General features: G+C 45.4%; 4 protein-coding genes and 1 long non-coding RNA gene across 8 annotated transcripts; 3 read left to right on the forward strand and 2 right to left on the reverse strand.

Moving 5' to 3' along the window:
• Nucleotides 1-4,971: 4,971 nt before the first annotated feature.
• LOC135595946 (uncharacterized) lies at nt 4,972-8,251 on the reverse strand. Its single transcript, XM_065087501.1, has 6 exons — nt 8,001-8,251; nt 7,596-7,933; nt 7,151-7,513; nt 6,699-7,067; nt 6,416-6,612; nt 4,972-6,339 (listed from the first exon to the last, which is right to left on the reverse strand). Exons 1-6 carry the CDS (start codon nt 8,180-8,182, stop codon nt 6,088-6,090), a joined length of 1,701 nt encoding a protein of 566 aa, XP_064943573.1. The 5' UTR covers nt 8,183-8,251; the 3' UTR covers nt 4,972-6,087.
• Nucleotides 8,252-9,539: 1,288 nt separating this feature from the next.
• Nucleotides 9,540-11,165, forward strand: LOC135595947 (NAC domain-containing protein 92-like). The gene is made up of 3 exons (XM_065087502.1): nt 9,540-10,137; nt 10,261-10,526; nt 10,623-11,165. Exons 1-3 carry the CDS (start codon nt 9,984-9,986, stop codon nt 11,163-11,165), a joined length of 963 nt encoding a protein of 320 aa, XP_064943574.1. The 5' UTR covers nt 9,540-9,983.
• On the reverse strand, nt 10,928-13,469 carry LOC103968719 (uncharacterized). Of its 4 annotated transcripts, none has more exons than XR_010480725.1 (5): nt 13,312-13,469; nt 12,200-12,296; nt 11,592-11,701; nt 11,184-11,502; nt 10,928-11,061 (listed from the first exon to the last, which is right to left on the reverse strand). It is a non-coding gene; the product is annotated as an uncharacterized LOC103968719 (long non-coding RNA). The 4 variants fall into 4 exon arrangements; XR_010480726.1 differs by lacking the exon at nt 10,928-11,061 and adding an exon at nt 11,827-11,932 and having other exon boundaries at nt 11,224-11,502; nt 11,592-11,723; XR_010480728.1 differs by lacking the exon at nt 10,928-11,061 and adding an exon at nt 11,827-12,049 and having other exon boundaries at nt 11,224-11,502; nt 11,592-11,723.
• Nucleotides 13,470-14,602: 1,133 nt separating this feature from the next.
• On the forward strand, nt 14,603-15,543 carry LOC103968721 (ribulose bisphosphate carboxylase small subunit, chloroplastic). Its single transcript, XM_009382027.3, has 3 exons — nt 14,603-14,869; nt 14,953-15,084; nt 15,180-15,543. Exons 1-3 carry the CDS (start codon nt 14,690-14,692, stop codon nt 15,408-15,410), a joined length of 543 nt encoding a protein of 180 aa, XP_009380302.2. The 5' UTR covers nt 14,603-14,689; the 3' UTR covers nt 15,411-15,543.
• Nucleotides 15,544-16,907: 1,364 nt separating this feature from the next.
• LOC103968723 (uncharacterized) lies at nt 16,908-18,786 on the forward strand. The gene is made up of 4 exons (XM_009382028.3): nt 16,908-17,045; nt 17,563-17,772; nt 17,885-17,948; nt 18,035-18,786. The coding sequence occupies exons 1-4, from the start codon at nt 16,948-16,950 to the stop codon at nt 18,314-18,316; spliced, it is 654 nt and encodes a 217-aa protein (XP_009380303.3). The 5' UTR covers nt 16,908-16,947; the 3' UTR covers nt 18,317-18,786.
• Nucleotides 18,787-19,767: the final 981 nt, after the last annotated feature.

A 19,767-nucleotide genomic window follows, 5' to 3' on the forward strand; every position in this document is an offset into this window, starting at 1 on the left:
AACGCTGCTCTCGCCCTAAACAAATACAAAGACTACTGTTACTGATCCCCCCATCCAGCCTAAGGAACTCGTCTTCTACCAGTCACGGATACCAAGACTCTTTTGCCCCTTGCGTAGACGGAGAAAAAAAATAAAAGAAAAAGGAGAGAGAAGAGGAGATGCAAAGAGAAGGGCTGGAGAGAGAAAGAGACGGCTGGGCAGTGAGAAACTCACACACACAGGACTCTTAATCTCTCCCTCTATCTATCTCTACCCTCACTTTAAAACACAGAGCCAGCCTTGTTTGGAGTGCAGTAGCAAACTGCAGTTTTTGCCCCTCAAAGAACCACCGCAACCTTTCTTCCATTAACTTCCCTTTCATTTTTGGGTCCCTTCAACTGGATGTTCGGTGTTCTACTGCCTTCTCCTTGAGTGCAATACCATGTAGGGTTCCCGTATGTTTCTTCTTTCTAGATATCTTGTTCGAACAAGTGGTGACAAGTTCGGTTTGATTTGATTTGATGTGGTTGCAGGAGACCAGAGGGGAACTCACTAGACCTCAACAACTTGCCGGAGGAGCATGCAGGAAAGCAACCGCTGGAGGAGAGCTCGATGACCACCGCAGCTTCGGCTGACACCACTCGTAAGTAGGCCGAAAGAAAATCGAGGGCAGAAAATTTCAGTACTCGCTTAAGAAAATGAATCATTTGCTAAAGAAAACAACCGAGTAAAAGTAGATAGAGCAGAGGGAGGAGAGGAAAATTAGAAAGGTTATACTGATGCCTGATGAGTCATTGTGGTGGTGGTGGTGGTGGTGGTGGTAATAATCCTTGCCATGCGTACTGATGCCAAAGCTTGCAGGGTTTAAGAAGAAGAAGAGCGGAGGAAAGGATGATTCTGCAAAGGTGTATGAGTGCCGGTTTTGTTCCCTCAAGTTCTGCAAATCTCAAGCGCTGGGAGGGCACATGAACCGACACCGCCAAGGCAAGACAATGACCACCACCACCATGGAAGTTAGAAAAGTTGATGTGACATTATAGATCGGTCAATCTGTTGCTTTGCTACTGCTTCCCTCCCCGGCAAGCGGTTCTTATGCTTTTGTTCCCTTTTTGCTAGAGAGGGAGACGGAGACCCTCAACCGTGCTCGTCAGCTGGTCTTCAACAACGAAGGCATCGGCAGCGCCGGTGCCATCGGGGGGTATGTGAAGAGACCTAAACCCACTTCGATCTCGGCTCCTCCTGTTTCTAGGGTCGTTTCATCTATGTGTTGCTACCCCATTGGTTGGCCATTCAATTTCTTCTTTCGTTGATGATAACAAACAGTTTCAGAGATCTAAACCTTGGAGGTTCGCAATTCCCTCATGGAGGCGGCGGCATCGGAGACCCTTGTCTGCAGTTCCGCCCGGTGTATCCACGGATACCAACACAGCCACCAATCTCACCGCAGACGCAGCAATTCATATACCCGTCTTCCTCCTCGCACTCGCTCCCCCACCATTCGCAGGCCTACCAACCTCCCGTCGGAGATTACTACGTCGGCCATGTCGTCCCGGGAAGCTCCCACTGTCAACTGCATCACCCCGGCTATGGTTCTGATTCCAGCTTCGCTTGCTTCGGAGCTCCTCCTGCTCACAGCTTTCTGAGGGAAGGAGGAGATGGTGCACCTGGAGGTCATGGGCATGTCCAACACATGGATTCCTCTTCTGTCCGGGATAACTTTCACGGATAGGTGGATGGCGAGCACCACGAATGGGCCCAAGTTGTTATCTCGTAGCAAAGATGGAAGAAGCAGGCATGCGGGAATGATCGCCCAAGTCAAGTCGGGTGGGTCATAAGTTTTGTGGTGGGTTATGCGCTTGTTACCGGTCTTTTTCTTCTGGCTTTTATACTGAAGACTTCAACAATATGCACCCTCTCTCTCTCTCTCCAATTTGGGCACTTTACGATGTGATGCAGTCGTTAGGCGAAGGGTTGTTGGGGACAATAGGAGAAAAGGCCTAGAGAATGAAGGCGGCAAGGGTTTCAACAGAGGTGTTGAATTTTTTTAGGGTTTCGGGCATGAGTTGTCAAAGCTAATGCTCTTAGAGTTCTGGGTGCTACCAAACACTTTGATCAGTGACTTTATGCTGGGAACAGTGATTGCCATTTAGGTGTTATGGGCAAAGCCACCTACCTAAACTTGTAGCCTCGCCAGTCTAGGGTTCGCTTCCATCCCAACCCCCCGTGCCACGCCATCATTATACTTAACCTCAAACGAGATATGGGTAGCAAGAAAAAATAAATAAAAAGTAAAAAAAACACAACCTTACAGTGCATGTATGGTCTGGTCCCTCCGTCTTCTCGTTATGCTTCCCCCTTCTGCGGTCCATGATTGATAGGCATCTGACCACCGGAATTCAGGTTACATGGTGTAATGAATCCGGGAATCATGTCATGATTGGATTGTTATTATTGTTCGACCATGTATACTTCGAGGAGTGGTCAGATACGTTCGGGTTGGATAGGCGGCGAAGATAAGAGTGTTAAGGTAGTAGTAGAGAAGGGGCAATGATACGGTAGAGCTAAAGAGAGAGAGAGAGAGAGAGAGAGAGAGAGAGACAACAACAGAGGAGGTTTAAACGAGGAGAAAAAAAAGGAAGAATCGGCTAAAATGCACAGTTATGAATTCAAGATACACACATCACTATTCGTAGTGCTTTTTTCCTATTTCCTTCTTTCGAAGTAGCCTCTGGTTTTTTGTAGAACCACTCTATTCTTCGACAATACTCTCAGATCTATGTATATAGTTTTCCATCATGCATAACAACAACGTTCTACGCTTTCATCAAGCAGAATCATCAACTGAAAGCATACAACAAAACAACCAGATCTACTTAACAAGATTATCACGATGAACTATGGGTATCTTAACAAAATATTAGCTAGCTGAGGACAATTCAATAATCATGTGTAGGTATATTAAAATGTACACTTCCTAATTAAAAAAAAAGAGAGTTTATTATCGTGTATTTCATGCCTCATTATTAAGGGTACCTTATCTTAATTGGCTGAATTTTTAAGGAAATAAACATGCGCTTTAAAGCCGGGCAAATTTGTAATCCATTGATTACTTATTCAGCATTTAGTAGGAGATATCTAGTATCATATAATCCACATCATAAATTACTTGATGAGGGGGGGCTAGAGGCCAGAAAACATTTCTCTAAAAGTTGATTCACCTAAGACCACTCCATTAACACTCCTATTTTTTTAAATAAAAAAAAGCAACTTAAATATTATGATCAAAGACCATATCTAACAGCCCAAGCATCTTCTGGGATCTAAAAAGCAAATGTGACTACATTTATAACAAGTTTTCAAGTTGACACATTATGAGAAACTAGACTACAGCAGTAACTAACACAAACTTCATAAATAGAATCAAGAAAAACTGATGATAAATTATAAAATGACAGTCTTCTTAATGTACGTAACAGCCCCCAAGTTTAATCCTTACATGGTGTTGCTATGCTAAAAGCTTTAGATCAGATACGATTATCTCTGAATATTTTTTGTCATGACACTAGTAAACAGACTGTAGGTGAATCGTGCACAAACAATTTCAAGTAGACAAACATGTACTCACTTTTTAATCTAAGTACTCGATGGGTCAAGGGATATCAGGAATTTCGAATGTCATCTCATCTGATTCATCTTCAAACATAGTATTTCATAGGAACATAACTTCCTGTTTGAGCTGATTTAGCATTGTATAAAAGCTGTTCATATTAATCAACAACAGCATCGGCCCCATCACGTAGAATAGGGTGAGACAAAAACAAAAAAAACCTCAAGTTGGTAGCCAAAAGAACTATGCATTAGATAAATCAACATATAAATGGGCGTTGAGTTGTGTTTAGTACACTTTCAGACATAACATACATACATGTAGGGCAGAGTAAGCACGTGCTGACTGCTCTTTGCTACCAATGATGTATTCAGATAACAAGAAAGAGAAAGAGCTGTAATCGATTTCCACAAAATGATGAGAGCATTACTGGTAGATGATTCTAAATCATCACTAATACTCAAGTGTATTAGATAAGTATCACTAATACACAATCACAAAATGATTCTAAATTTATAGATAATTCTAAATTATCACTAATACACAAAATGATGAAAGCGTTACCAGTGTATCATACCTTCAATTTATAGATAAGTATCAACTATATCCCTGCAACTGTATCAAATCTTGGCATATATCCACAAACTCCTGAAACCCCAAGTTAGATGGTAACATGGCAAAATGTTTTGTCACAGCTATGAAAACTGTAAAGGGTACTTCTGAGAGCAGATGCACATTCATAACATAATCTACATGTAAGTCGCAACCAATAGTAAGAGGGCCAATGTTCAAATGCCTCCAAAGCTATGACCCACAAACACACACAGACACATCCTAGAACTCTGAAGAACCCATATTTTCATGAAACGAACTAGTGGCATCGCAGTTGCAGTCCGTGTACTGGTTCTACCAGCATACTGCACCATGGGACCAAGAATTGCCATGAGTAGTGCTAGCAGTAAGGTTATACTTGTTATATATATATATATATATATATATATATATATATATATATATATATATATATAATCATTAAATATATGTATCAATCTACAATGGAAGGAAGATTGCGGAAAGAGAGGAAGTTGAAGCCAATTTATAATAATTAATACTCTTCCAAAAACAAAAGAACTATTTGGTGACAAAGTAAAGTTAATGGATAAATAAATCAACAAGATGCACTTGCACCTTCTGCAAAATTGAAATTGACAGACATAGGTGAAACGGTCAGATCGTGTGTAAATCTATGAAAGTCCTCAGTCTTAGCTAGTAGGTGGCATGCATCTGACCTTGGACCATGCAGCGGGATTAGGCTCCAGCATTTTCTGCTATTTGCCTTTTGTGTAATATGAAGTTAAAGATCATTCTCAAGTGACATATATATAGGAAAGAAACAGATCAAGGAACCAAATTTGACGCTCTGATGTTTCCATTATGCTAATTGCAAAGTAGAGTTCAGGCATCTTAAAACATTTAGCAGTAGGAACAATCTATTTGCCCAATAATCAAACATGACAAACCCCCTGCTCCAATAACCGTAAACCTTATTGAAGCTGCAATAAATATGTGGGCAGACAGAGCAGCTTTGACACGAGCCTCCTAATATTGTCAAGAACTTCAACAGAAGCCGTTGTCAATTCTAATGGGAGAGCTCAAGAAACGAGGGATCAAAAAATTATCCACTCTCGTATGAATTCGCAATAGCCGACATCATTTCCCAAGAATTACGAAGCAAATGGTAAAATCATCTGCCAATTAGAAGATTCAGGTTGGCGTCTTCCTATGGCATAGCAGCAAGTAACAATTGAAAGGTCAAATCCAAGACAAGGCGCATATAACGCCTACCTGGAACAAGCAGTGCTCGTTTCCGAGCAAACCTCGGCGGCGAAGGCGTCTCCGAACCCTCGTCGTTCGGTGACCTTCCCAAGAATCGCCTCGACGTCCATCGCCGGTCCACACCCTCCCATACCGAAGCGGCCGCGCCGCTCGTCGCCGCAGCAAGAACTCCACCAATCGACTCACTCTGCCTCTTCGAACCCTAGTGGAACCTGTCTGATCGAGGAGCGAGGGCGCGATGGCAAAAGAAGGAATATATAGGTAAAGGTAACGGGCGTCGTAACCGCTAGGTGAGGATCCGATCCAGTTGGACATCTAATCGAAACCATACTATTCCGACAGAAGGAGCTGTAAATTGATGTGGGCCCCACTTCATCACACTGACCCCACCACTGCTTGGACAGTGAGTGGGTCGAGGATACCTGCATCCTTAAAATAAATGGAGAGGATCCAAACTGATGCGGATCCTCTGGAACCAGACCTCTCAATCTTCCACAACTTTCGCATCACGACCGTCCATCAGTCATGGAACAGATGGCTACCGTCCATCAACATCTGTGATCTTGAACTTACAACCACATACATCTACATATACACATACAAGAGGTGGATCCTTTCGTCAGGCAGGCTAAAGCAAAGCAGACCCGACGACATTAAGATTGGGATCAGTTAAGAGGGAAAAAAGTAGCGGGGAGGACTCTCTTTGAACTTTTCCATTCCAATGCTCCTACTTTGGTCATCTTCTCCTCACACCACTGCAGCTGTTCTTGGCTGATCTCACTCATCCTCAGCGTTCTGGACACAATCTTCATGTCTATTAATCCCATCAGTATGTCCATCTCCTCTTCCTCCCCCTGTACCCACTTCTTGTTCCAACACCTCCTTCGCCTCAACAGGCCTTTGAGCCCCATCTTCATCTGAAAGTTTCATGTCAGAATGTGTGTGTGTGTGTGAGAGAGAGAGAGAGAGAGAGAGTAGAAAGGGGAGACTCACTTTCTGATTGTTTCTTTTCAGTGAACGAAGAACTTCTGGTTCTACAGAGCTTGAGGTTGTCTTGACGAATGATTTGAGGATTTGGCGAGGGTTCTTCTTGTCTGCCTTGAGGAAGTTCATGAAGGTTCGGATCGCATCTTCTAAAATGGACGAGAATTCGGTAGGTGAAATTATGTTTTCTCCACCTTCATCGGCTTCTGAATCCTCCAAGACCATTGATTCAGCGAAACAGATTCTTGGACTAGAGTTTGGAAAGGTAGAAGGAGAATCCATTAGCAAGTACCTTGAAACTCGGGAACTTGGAGCAATTTGGGGGAAGAAATCCTCGTCCGAGCAAAGATTTGAGGCCGCCGACCGCGCTGGTATGGCTCGTTCTCGATGAACCGCTGCAAGAGGACCTGAAACTGTTGGAACCGCTGAGCTATTCGTGCGGTGCAGTAGAAGCGCTCACCGTCGCCGTTGGCTTTCCTCTGCTGGAAGCAGACGTAATTCCAGTTGAGTGCTTCCCATGCGAGGCTAATTTGAGCCACGTATGCAATCTCCAGTTCTTGATATGGATCTCTGTTGCCTCCCTTCTTCTTCTGTATCGTAAATTTGCGGGCTATCCTTTCCGAGATTGATCTTGGTTGGAACCTTATGGACCTAACTGATTCTGAGAACGGACGTATGAGCTCTGAGGCAATCCATGAACGAAGGAGCTAAGATGTATGTTTAGGAAGCACGTGAGGACGTTACCTGTTTCTGCGAGCTTCTGTGAGCTGATTCTGTCCAAGAACGTCATCTCCTCATCGTACTTTTGGAACAACTCAAGTGTTTCCCAGTTGGAAGAGCTCCTGCGTGATGAAGAGGAGAGGAGGCATTCTGTCTCGGAAGCCCTGTTGATTGCAGAGCTTCTCCATTTCGAAGAGCCATTGGATGTCGATTCACCTGCGAGAGAACCATCAAATGTTCCCTCGTCTTCTTCCAGCCGAAACTTGTTGCAGTCGGAATGTGTTTGGCCGATGACGAAGAGAGTCTCATTCTTTGATAACACCTCAGCCTCCTCCTCTGCCTCCTCCAATACATTACCGTGGCATGCGTCGCCGCCGATGTCTTCATCTGTTAACAGCATAAGCAATATCGTGTCACGATACAAGCTATTACCGAAGGCTTTATGGGGAGAATCGAACCCCAAACGCACCTTCTACAAGCTCGCACACGATCGGAGATGGAGAATCTGATGGTCTTATGACGTCGGTCACTGAAGCATCGCCGTACTGTTCGATTCCGAGCTTCTCATTATTAAAAGGTGGGGAGCCGTATCGGAATTCTGCGACAAAGCTTTCGTCAACCTCCAAAAGATGTTGTTGATTGAAATCCTTTGCTTCATGGACAAGTAGAGTATCATTGACGACGCTTTCATGGTAGAAAAAAGGTAGGCCTTCTCTGCCAAAGATACCGGCAGCTAGCTCTCCATCCTCGGAGCAGATCTCGTGGGTTACGTGCTTGATCTCGTCTTCGGTGATGAGAAGGGAGTCTCTGCAACAGAAGGTTGATCCGATGAAAGAGTGCATGAAAGAGAGGAGGAGACTTGACGGATATGTACCTTTGTTCTTCATACGTGGTTGCTCTGTCTAGGAGAAACGTGAACAGCTTGGTGAGGAGGAAGGAGACGAGGTGAAGGACGATGAGGAAGGTGGAAACTTGGAGGAGAAACATCACAGCCTCGTCTTTGGTGCCTTGCACTCCATGGAAGACGCTCGAGGCCAAATGCACCGTGCACTCCATGGAAGACTCGAGAGGGCAAATACACTGCAGCAAGGCTGAGGAGCAACTTGCAGTGAGCACAATGGTGAAGTGCTTTATCTAATGATGTGGACACTCTCTTAAGCTGAGGTGAGGTTAATATAACTCTTAAAAGTAGATTAACAGTGCTTAATTACGGGTACAAATAGGATTTGGAACCCGTAAGAGGTTAAACTCCTGCACGGATGGAATGACTTGATTCGAAAGCAAGTAATATGCCCGCCCATCCAGTCTTTGTTGTCTGAGAGAAAGCTCTCATGAAAGCTACCTAAACTTCACACCCGTATCGATTTACTGTTCGATTACAATCAATTCCATGAAGATTTTCTCTTTATTAAAAACCTTACGTTCGGTATAAGTAAGATCAGATGAATATTTGAACTTTCTACTGCAAGAAAAGCTGAATGAAGCCTAATTAATAATGTTGCAGGTCTTCCGAATGCTTCTGAAAAGATCAAATCCACTACAGCAAACTCTTCTCGGTGATGAAGCTGAATGATGGAGAACAAAGCGCATCGAGGGAAAGGAGATCTAGAAACGAGTGGCAGCTGGGAGGAAACAGCTCACCTCCATCTTTCTTAATGCAGGTCTGGTAGTGAAACAGAGAGTGACATTTCGAGAAGCCATCGCCTTCACCAAACAAAAAAAGTACTCGTTAGGAGCGACTCCTCCTCGGTCTGCATGCGTGAGGAGAATCCAACACACGAATGCCAAAATCTTTACCGAGCCACTCTGTTTCAATCACATTGAAGTGTCAGAGAAGGTAGCTACACAAAGGCAGAAGAGGCCGAGAGAGGGGTCACCGTTCTCTGTTAACTACTGTAGCCTCTGTTTTTGTAGCATATGACCGCTGTGCTCACACAGTGTTGAGTTGCTGTCCTGCTTCGTTTGCTATGGAAGTCTATGCATGTTGCTCTCGGTGATTGATGCTTGATCGTGATACTTGTGTGGACAGTAAGATGACCCAGTCCAAGGACATGAATGCCTTAATCTTCAATTGGGTTTACCTATTGAACCTTTATGGCCGTGTTTAGTAAGACAAAATTGTATCTCTGTTCATTGCTGTCTTCAGTTCTTTTCTTTCTCCGTAAGAGCAATGCAGAGTGTGTGTTCTTTTCCTTTTTCTTGAATTAAAACGCGCATCTGTATTCTTAAAAAGAGGAACTAAACATAAACAAGTATGAACGAATTAAGGTAGAGTAATCCTCACGTGCAAGAGACACTGGATATATGTTCTATATTTATTAGATCCTGTTGAAATCCAAGGGGTGTGGCCCTCAGTGGGTAGAAACGGTTGGGGTTGGTTGGAAAACTGACAACAGGATCCAAAAGAAGTGTGTTAGATACTCTAAAAGACACACTCAAATGACCTCATTAACCTCCAACTGTACCTAAAATGACCATGTCAAGAAAACCACTCGGCGGCCCTTCTCCCACCTCACCATGGCAGCACTGCAATAAACACCTCCATTCTCGATGAAGGGATTGTGGATGGATTATTTACCCCCATCTCTTCCTTCGAAAAAATAAGCTTCTCAGGAACACCATCTTTTTCAGTGAGTTGGATGGGATTCAAAATCGACGTAGAAGAAGCTTCCACTACTAGCAGGAATCTCAAAGTTTCACTCCTCCTTCACCCATTATTAATACCTGTCCTTCATGTTCCTCACTGCAACTGCTCCTTCTGCTCTTAGCCAACGCTGAGAGGATGAGTGCTTCCTAGATCTAGAGAGGCTGTCTGTATGTGCGTCTCTTCCGGTCCACTTTGGTTATCATACCATTAATGGAGGAGACCCTTCCTCCAGGGTTTAGATTCCACCCCACCGATGAAGAGCTCATCACCTACTATCTGACCCGGAAGGTGACGGAGTTCAGCTTCGCCACCAGAGCCATCGCTGATGTCGACATCAACAAGTGCGAGCCTTGGGACCTACCGGGTATTCATGCTCCTTCACCTGTTTCTTCTTTTGGTTGATTCTGGGTTGTGCAGCTTGGTCGTGGAATGGTGCAATGTCTATCTTTTGATCACTGGTGTGGGTGTGGATATATGTTATTTGCAGGGAAGGCCAGCATGGGGGAGAAAGAGTGGTACTTCTTCAGCATGAAAGATCGCAAGTACCCGACGGGGCTGCGGACCAACCGAGCCACCGACGCCGGTTACTGGAAGACGACGGGGAAAGACAAGGAGATCTTCCACTGTGGGGTCGTGGTGGGCATGAAGAAGACGTTGGTGTTCTACAAGGGAAGGGCTCCCAGGGGCGAGAAGACGAGTTGGGTGATGCATGAGTACAGGCTGCAAACCAGGTTCCCCTACGAACCCACCAAGGTCACCACCACAACCCCTTGCTATTATCTATGCCTGCAGATCCACTCGATGAGTTGCACGGCTGAAGGAGTTGGTTCTCTTTCTTTCTTTCTGCAGGAGGAATGGGTTGTGTGCAGGGTCTTCAGGAAGAGCCCCACCGGAAAGAAGCCGCAACCAGACTCCCACGCCATGCCTGCATCGCTCGAGTCACCGGGGGAACTCGACGTATCGGTGCTAAACAAACTGGTTGGTTCATCGGGCTTTGACAGGTTGCAAACAGATTACAGCCTCTGCAACAGCAACAGCAGCGGCAGGCTCGACATGAATTGGTTCTTGGCTAGAGCAGCAGCGGCTGGTCAGTCTTCGCTGCCATGGGCGTCAGGCTTGCTGGCTTCAGGATTGGCACCATCTCCGGCAATTCCCAAGGGATTGTCTTTTAATGGTCAACAGCAACCAGAAGGCGTCGTCGACGTGGCCAGTCTAAGCTCCTTTGTGGCACAAGGAGATGCTCTGTTTGGGAATGACTTGAAATCGAGCTTCCCTACTGCCTCTTCGTCTATAGGTGGAGAGTGTGCACAACAGCAACAAGAACAACCACCACCACCACAACAACAGCAAACACAGTCATTCAACCAGGAATCAATTTGGAGCAGCTACTGAAAATAATTCAATCTCAACCTTGCATAATGTTGGTGGAACTATAGAGCTTCTACCAGACTTCAAAAAAAGTTGCTTTCATTGGTGGTAGAGCAAATGCTGAACAACTTCAGATTTCATGTGCATCTTTAATCAAAGTAACCTCTGTCGACTATAATTACACATTAATCATTGTGAAAGGCACCAACTATCCTTCGTGTTAATCACTGGATCCAACGGCAGCAATCCAAGAGCAATGCACGATAACTGTGTGGAAAAATTGGTCCTTTACCATGCAGAGTCAGGCATGTAATATGTGTGCTTTGCTACAGCAAAATCCCAGTTCAGGTAGAAACATTCCCTGCATACAAAGGTAAACTCAGTCCACACGCAGCAAAACCCGAAATAAAGCTGGTAAAGGATGCAAATGTTGTGCATCTTTTAACTCACTGATTACGTTCTAGTTTTCTGATCTTTGGGTTGAAAGCTGGAACGAGAATGTGAAACGGCAGCAGTATCGTATGCATGTGGGTTACTGTATATCAATTAGTTCAACAATTCTGAAATAGACAGCAAATGATCCTGTAAACAGACCATTGTACAATAACAGCTATAAATTAGCAACTCATGTATTTTAATTCATTTAACTCATGTATTTTAATCATTAAACAAAGCATAATTGTACCGACAAAGCCAGCAACAATGTCCGCATAGTATTTAACCATCAAGGAACACTAAAACCACCGATTCCAAGTAGGACTAAGGATAGAGTGCTTGAGACAGCGGTGAATCTATAGCAAATCACACAGTCAAATCCTGTCATTTGAATCTTATTGCAATCATATATAAGAATCCTGACACTGAAGTTATTTGTCATGGATTGACAATTTCATTGATGTTTGAACGACCTGATTATAATGAAAAAGAAAATATTCACACAGTCAATAAATAGGTAACAAATGCTCGTTGACTACATTAAGGAAATATTGCCATTTTATGTTATTCTATGTTTTTTCATCAAGAAAGAATTTGAAAAAGACACAATGTCTTCACTGTACCTGATGATCATGGATATTGCCACCATCAGCATCAATTACTGAAGTCATCGTGCTATTCGGGATCCTAACATCCACAGGACCATTTAAACTAGCGTACCTGAAAAAATGAGACAAATTCATAACCTTGTGACATGTGTGAAGCAAGATAGATGTTGCCTAAGGCAAGTCCATACAATAAAAAAACACCTATAGTTATTATATCCAGAAGCAGCTGACTGTGGAGGACAGCATTGAGCTTCATGTTATTGTACATGACTGTCAAATAAAAAGAATTTCACTGAGGATAGAACATCATTATCTTCACATGTGTGTGTGTGATAATATATATCTTGTCATTTTGGGTACCGGACCTCTCTCGGGGGTTTGTTAGTATGGTATAAACCGATCTATACTGGTGCACCGACACATGGCACACTGTGATGTGCCGATGGGGACTCATGCGAGCCGCGTTTCGATAGCGAGTCGGACTAGTACGTACCACCCATACCATATCTTCCTGGGCAGTACAGTAAACCTTATATATATATATATATATATATATGAATTTTTTTGGTGCCAACAGGGAGTATGACCAAAGTCATAAGTCAGATAAATATGCAAGTACAATAAACAGAAACAAGGGTATCCGACATCTTTTAATGAATATTTGTAAGTTCTTATTACTTCCAGCACATAAGCCTCCCACCACCCAGCAACTCACGGTGGTAAAAAAAGTTTGAGACAAAATCTTCTTCTTTGATAACAAGAAGGCACCATTTAACCAAAATCCCAGGCCCTTAAAGGCCCTTGACTTACGAGGGAGAAAAGAAATCGCCAGTTGCTTCAAGCAGGTGATATACCCATCTCTCGTCCATGCAATAAAGCAATTCACATTTTTAGGGGAAGCTTATCATTCCCATTTCCCAATCAGTTCCTTTTTTTATGATGAAAAAAGAAATCAAATTTGGACACCTCTAACAAATTTATTCAATCAAGACTTGGCTCCATCTCCAGAGTCCATTCATGAACCAAAGTTCTTCGGAGCGCATCTCCTGCACACAAAACCCTAGGAGGGACATCTATGTGTGTGTGTGTGTGTGAGAGAGAGAGAGAGAGAGAGAGAGAGAGATTACCGGTCGCGTGGAGAGCTGCTGCATCTTCTTCTTCGTCGTCTTCTCTTCTCTTTCTACCATCTTTCTACCAATTCGAACGGAGCGGAGACCGTGAGCACCAAAGGAGCCTGATCTAGGTTTTCTTCGGGCGAGGAGATGCTAAAGCCGTCGTGCCCAAACTGAACGGGCCACAGTGAGCCGACATGTGCGGCCCATTTATTGGACTCGTGGGCCTCAGTCCACTTAACCTTCTTCCGTCCTTTGTAATCTATCTCACACACCCGTATATCCCTACAAAGCTAGTAATGTTGTCATACCGCCTTCAGGAAAAACTTGGCTTTTTATTGTTTAAACCGAAACCTTGTATGTGGATTTCCTCTGTATTTCTCCAGGAACAGTGAAATTGCTGGAAACCTCTGTATCATGTTTGCTGCTGCTGGTTTCCTCGGTGTCCAGTTTGTGGAAGATGCCATAAACAGGAGATCTCGACAGTGCTTCGATCTGCTCAGTAAGTATAATTTAAGGCCTTGTTGTTTTTCAACGTTTGGACTCTGTCAATGTCAACGCTCTCTCTTTCCTTTTTCTTTCAGGAGAAGTTAAACTGATATAAAATGGCAAAAAATGGTAGCCAAAGAATCAAAGAAGTGATCTGCTGTGCTCGGATGACAGTGCGGTGCTGAATGACAATCCATCTTCCCCACTACAGTGCAAACCATCACGGCCGTAAGCATCAAACGAGAATTAAGCTCAGAGAGGAAGAGACTTCGTGCACCAGAAAAACTCGATTCGATAAGGATTGTGGATGTTGAAGGACGAGGTAAGTCGGATCTCACAACCATCTCCTCCCAGCAACCACCGTTTCTCCTGCTCTGTTTCCATCAACCATGAAACAGGAGCAGCTCAACTACCAAGATTCATGTGTGACAAATTATGATGTAATCCAAGTCTTCTTGTGCGCTGTCATGGAATCGACGATCCGGTAAACAACGAGGAGTTTGAACCGTGACCGGGTTCAGCAGTAGTGCGTAGCTCCAACGGAAGAAGAGGATACAAACAGGGCCATCGCTCGTTTCACGTTCATGGAGATAAGATGGGCCATCGCCGTCGCCACGCGGCACGCCGAGAGGGACGCCAGAAGATTACGATGTCATCCATTTCCTCACGCCGTGTGTGGTGCGCGAGGTGTGCTTGTCACCCCTCGAGTACCGACGGACGAGATCGGAGACACTCGCCACCTCAAACGGATCTCACCCACGGATCAAGAGCATCCATGGAGGTGAGGTTTGGGGTTATATATAGGTGTGCTGGTGGAGAGGTGAGCCTCAGAGCAAGGAGCCTTCGTCCCGTTATAGAGTAGTAGAGTATATACGCGGCAGGTCAACGAGCAACAGCAAGAGGAATGGCTTCCTCCATGATGGTGTCCTCCGCCGCCACCGTGTCCCGGGCTTCCCCGGCTCAATCCAGCATGGTGGCGCCCTTCACCGGTCTCAAGTCCACCTCGGCCTTCCGGGTCACCAGGAAGGCCAACGCCGACCTCTCCCACCTCCCCAGCAACGGTGGCAGAGTCCAGTGCATGAAGGTAGGTAGCGGAGGAGGAAGAAACCAGCAGGCTTGTTATGTCCCACCGTAGTAGTTATCACAACCATCGAGTATGGGTTGCAGGTGTGGCCGATCGAGGGCAAGAAGAAGTTCGAGACCCTCTCCTACCTTCCTACACTGGTGGACGAGGCGTTGGTGAAGCAGATCGAGTACCTTCTCCGCTCCAAATGGATTCCCTGCTTAGAATTCAGCCATGTAAGTACTGTCAAACTTAACCTGCCTAAGGAAGTAGGTCGTGGAGCATGCATGGGTGGGGGGGACTGATGGATGAACGCCGGTGGCCATAACAGGAGGGGTTCGTGGGGCGTGAGAACCACCGGTCGCCGGGGTACTACGACGGGCGGTACTGGACGATGTGGAAGCTGCCCATGTTCGGGTGCACCGACGCGGTGCAGGTGGTGAAGGAGGTGGAGGAGTGCAAGAAGGAGTACCCCAAGGCCTTCATCCGCATCATCGGCTTCGACAACAACCGCCAAGTGCAGTGTATCAGTTTCATCGCCTTCAAGCCCCCCGGCTACTAACTACTCTGTTCCTTCGAATTCCTTCTTTTGGCTCATCCTTCTCTTTGCATCGTCTGCTGTGTTCCAGCAGACTCTCATGTACTACGGTCGTCGTTGTTTTGTTTGGTGAACAACTCCTTATCGTCTTAAACTATATTGTCGGCGGCTTCATCGTATACGATAAACCGATACGAAGGCGTTTACTGTTCTTTTGGCAACGGAGGAGCACCGGTCTAAAAGTTCCTTTCAACGTCAAAGGTCTCTCTCTCTCTCTCGCTCTCTCTCTCTCTCAATTCATCACTGGAGATGAAGATGTGTTTGTTTGGTTCCTAGAAGGAGGAATACGATTCAATGATAGGATAAGCTTAACATTCAAATCTATAACCTCGTCCGGTACTATCTTAAAGACCTAACCGGGCCGAGTTACACATGCCGAAACGGGCCGAGATCGGAGTTTCGGCCGTTCACGACCGGGCTCAGCAATATCAGGGTGGTCCGTCCAGACTCGCCGCGGGCTCGAACCCATCATCGAAGGCTCTTTGGCACCAAATGCCCAAATCGACACCCAGGAATCATTAAAAAACCATAGGAATCGGCACCTTCATTAAGCACACAGCTTGTCTCCACCCAACCTGACGGAGGACAACCGGGTCAAAAGGCCAGGCTGGGAACTCACCGACGGCTGCTCCGGTATCATTTAATGGTATCTGCCTCCATCAACTCCGAGAAAGAAGAAGGCATATACTTAGATCTAATCACCCAATATGAAAAATGTGGCACCCGTCAGTTTCATGGACCCAACGAGGACGAACATTTGCACGCCGCAAACGCAGAGCCGATGAGCCTTCTTGGATCCCACGAACCCTACAAACTATTACGGTCTCCCACATGCTTTAGCTTTCACCACGAACATGCCAAAGTGTATGGTAAGAGCACGCACATGACGGCCATCATCTCTCGATGCCTACAGCGGTTGGCAAGTCATTTTGATGTCGAGCGGAGCCCGTGTTCATGTGGTGGCCTCGTGACACATGCGTCCACATAGGAGAGAGAGAGAGAGAGAGAGAGAGGGTGTTATCAGCAGACGTGGCTAAGACTCCACGTGTCGAAGATTATTTTCGCTGAAATGTGCACGAAGGATCTTAAATCGACGACGGGCGTGTGAGTCAACGAGCGTCCTTATCCGACTGGCCGAGCCGCGAACGATCGGAGCGAAAGCGTTGACCAACCCTAAACCACGCAGGCAAAGGAGCGTAGTCGACCAGGAATCACGAGAGTCACGAATGCCCCGTCGTGACGTTTGTCACGACTCTCACTGTATTAATCGATTTACTATTATTATTATTATTATTATTTTATTGCTAATAGTACCCGTCGTTTGTGGTTTTCCGAATTCAACGTACCATCTCTCTACCTTTTTTTGTTTTTTCTAAATTAGAATTTAATTGTTTATTGATTTATGCTTTCGCCCCTCTTCTTGGTTTTTACTTTTACCTTTCCTTTTCGATCAGTTGATGATGCTGGTTTTTATTTTTATTATTTGTTTATCTTTCTATAAATGGACTCCGAGTCTCCCTTTCTTCGTCGTTCCTTTGCACCGCCTTGTCCTCCTCCGATTCTCGCCGTTCCTCTCTCGCTGGTAGAGAGGTGGAAAAGGTAAGTCAAGACACAATCTTACCTTCTTCCGCGTCCCCGTCTCGCGTCGTTCTTCGATCTTTAGTGGTTGCAAGCTTCTACTGTATGAGCCCTGTGCCTTCGATCCCCCTTCGTGGTATCTTCCGGAGGCTGATGTTTTTGACGAAGATAGAATTTTTACGAGTGTTCCAAGGATTAAGATCTTATTCTGTGCTTGTTCTTCGATTTTGAGTAGTCGCCGGCTTCTTCTCCATCATTTCTGAGTCTTTCGGTCACCCACGTGGTATCATGGGCTGCTATTTGATGACGAGCATCGAATTTTTACTGGTCTTGCAAGGATTTTTCCTTCTGTTTGATTTTTCTGTTGATTTATTGTCCGAAAAATGGAATTTTTGTGACGGCCTTTGATGTTTCTTCTCTGAAACTCGCTGCTTTTTGTGGGAATTTTCGTTTGGTTTCGCTGGTTTTTCGTGTTTGTGCGAAGAGATTGAGATTGCGTGGAAAGACGGGCTTATTTTGTGGATTTGTGCGTCTACAGGCGGTTGCAGACGCGAAGCTCCAGGAGATCTGTGGACAAGATGAACCACCGCGCGATGCAACAGCAGAACGCCTTATCTGCCAGCGAAGAGATGAGGGCGCCGTTCGCGGTGGCCGATCGAAAGCCGCCCGTCTTCTGCCCTAAGCCCCGCCGGCTCAGCCCGCTTGCCGCCGTCGCTGAACCGGTCCTACCCTTCCGTTGGCTCGCGAGGTATGGTTCTCCTCCTCTCTTTCTCGTCCCCAACTCTTAACCCTTTACATCGCGAGTCGCTCTCCTTTTTATTTCCCTGCCTGACTCCCGTCTCTCTCCCTGTTTGATTCAGTCATCAAACCGATTTCTCCGATTCGAAGGCCGGGGCGGACCTCCATGGCATATTTCTCGCAAAGGTGAGGTTTTTCGCCGACCTCCGTACCTACTCGTGAGGGTCTTCTTCGGTAGCAGAAGATCCAACCCGAACGGTTTTCGTTTTCAGGGCGGGGAGCAGAATCAAGTGTCGTCGTCACCGCCGTTCTTCTGCGGCTCGCCACCGAGCCGTGCCGCGAACCCGGTCGTCCACGACGCCCGGTTCGGCGACGACCGCCCGCCGGCAGCCTTCACCCCTGTACCACTAATCCAGTCAGGTCCGCCGCTCTCCCCCAAGCAGGGCTGTGCCCACGCCAAGTTCGGCCTCATGCCGGCGGCCGTGCGCATCGAGGGTTTTGATTGCCTCAACCGCGACCGCCGGAGCTGCAGCAGCATCACTGCTGTGGCCTGAACAGCCCTGCCCGCGCTTCCTGCTTTATTTTTGGAGCGCCGTGTGAGAGGAAGAAGAAGAAGAAGAAGAAGAAGAAGAAGAAGAAGATAACATTAACACTAAGAAATCAAAAACAACAATTAGGTGCTAAGCACGAGCAGAGAAGCACCAAGTGTTTCATCCCATGGAGGAGCTCTGTTATTTGTGACTGTACATTTTCCATTTGTAATCGAGGTAATTATGTAGATACAAAATTAAGTGATCGCGAGAGAGATAGGAAGGGAAGCCAATATTTTGGTGTTTTGTTTTTGATCCAACCATTGGATTTTGAGACTTGGGGAGGAGGGAGGAGGGAGGAGAGTAGATTTTTGAGCTCATTGTTGTGGCTTTGATATCTTCTTCCTCTTCCAAGTCTGCAAACACCAACGAGTCATGAAATGTGTAAATTCTAATAACGTAATGTATAAATCGTATGATGGTTTGAACCCCAAGCGTTGCTTTTCCCTGTGAAGTGATTGAAAGAGGGTGGTCTCAATGTGGACCATTATGTGTGCGCTTGGAATCCCCATCTGCTTTGGTCAATGTTGTCAACTGAGAGGGTGTGGACATGAACATGAGAGCGCGTGACTCGGCTTGCTTGGCGGTGGTCTAAAGGACGAGGTGACCACGTGAATGACAGCCTACCCATATGGTGTGTGTGGGTTGCACTGGACCCCCCCACCTCCCCATTAAACAAAGGGATTTGGGTTAGGTTTGATCCACCGATTCATCAGACTAAATCTTCGTATTACGATCCTGAATTGGTCAGGAGGATTAAACATCATCCCAAATAAAAGACACAAACTTCATGTTCGTGTGGCCATATTTTTTATCCCATTGTTGATTGATCTGATCATCAAACACAGTAGTAGGTGAAGCAAAACATGGAGCTTACTTTTGAGAATGTCATCTTCCCTGATGAGGCGTTTCGTCTCTCGGTGGCAGTGGTCGGAAATCATGGAGGAGAGAGAGAAAAGTATGAAGCTCGTGTCTATTAAGATTAAGCCAGTTAACCTCCCGGTTCTCAGATCCCTAATCCTGATTAGATACGCAATCCATTAAGACCGAGTCTCAGTGTATATTCGGACAACTAGTTTCTAAATATAGTAAAACATTATTTCCGTATCTATCAAAAATATCTTTTTATACCAAAATCAAAGATTTGTGTATTGAATCCGAGGATAGGATGTAACGATTGATCGAGTTAACATTTGTATTCATGCTATTTGATTAATCGACACTCTTATTGGTATGATATGTTATTGGTGTATAGATTCAGAATCTCTCAGTAAACGATTGATCGAGTTAACATTCGTATCTATGTTATTTGATTAATCTTGTAAAGTTTAACCGACACCCTTATTGGTGTGATATGTTATTGGTGTATAGATTCAGAATCTCTCGTAACTAGTCGAGGAGCCGACTAAGTATCA

Source organism: Musa acuminata, chromosome BXJ1-10 (assembly GCF_036884655.1).
Source record: "Musa acuminata AAA Group cultivar baxijiao chromosome BXJ1-10, Cavendish_Baxijiao_AAA, whole genome shotgun sequence".
NCBI classification, from domain to species: Eukaryota; Viridiplantae; Streptophyta; class Magnoliopsida; order Zingiberales; family Musaceae; genus Musa; species Musa acuminata.

Excerpts from the sequence above, each read along its gene's own strand:
- LOC135595946 (XM_065087501.1), bottom strand. The coding sequence starts at position 8,182 with ATGGAGTGCACGGTGCATTTGGCCTCGAGCGTCTTCCATGGAGTGCAA. Across the intron at positions 7,514-7,595 it reads CGTGTGCGAGCTTGTAGAAG|ATGAAGACATCGGCGGCGAC; the intron begins GTGCGTTTGGGG and ends TGCTGTTAACAG. Across the intron at positions 7,068-7,150 it reads ACAGAAGCTCGCAGAAACAG|AATCAGTTAGGTCCATAAGG; the intron begins GTAACGTCCTCA and ends GTCCGTTCTCAG.
- LOC135595947 (XM_065087502.1), top strand. The coding sequence starts at position 9,984 with ATGGAGGAGACCCTTCCTCCAGGGTTTAGATTCCACCCCACCGATGAA. Across the intron at positions 10,138-10,260 it reads CGAGCCTTGGGACCTACCGG|GGAAGGCCAGCATGGGGGAG; the intron begins GTATTCATGCTC and ends TGTTATTTGCAG. Across the intron at positions 10,527-10,622 it reads TCCCCTACGAACCCACCAAG|GAGGAATGGGTTGTGTGCAG; the intron begins GTCACCACCACA and ends TTCTTTCTGCAG.
- LOC103968721 (XM_009382027.3), top strand. The coding sequence starts at position 14,690 with ATGGCTTCCTCCATGATGGTGTCCTCCGCCGCCACCGTGTCCCGGGCT. Across the intron at positions 14,870-14,952 it reads GCAGAGTCCAGTGCATGAAG|GTGTGGCCGATCGAGGGCAA; the intron begins GTAGGTAGCGGA and ends TATGGGTTGCAG. Across the intron at positions 15,085-15,179 it reads CCTGCTTAGAATTCAGCCAT|GAGGGGTTCGTGGGGCGTGA; the intron begins GTAAGTACTGTC and ends TGGCCATAACAG.
- LOC103968723 (XM_009382028.3), top strand. The coding sequence starts at position 16,948 with ATGGACTCCGAGTCTCCCTTTCTTCGTCGTTCCTTTGCACCGCCTTGT. Across the intron at positions 17,046-17,562 it reads CTGGTAGAGAGGTGGAAAAG|GCGGTTGCAGACGCGAAGCT; the intron begins GTAAGTCAAGAC and ends GTGCGTCTACAG. Across the intron at positions 17,773-17,884 it reads CCCTTCCGTTGGCTCGCGAG|TCATCAAACCGATTTCTCCG; the intron begins GTATGGTTCTCC and ends TGTTTGATTCAG.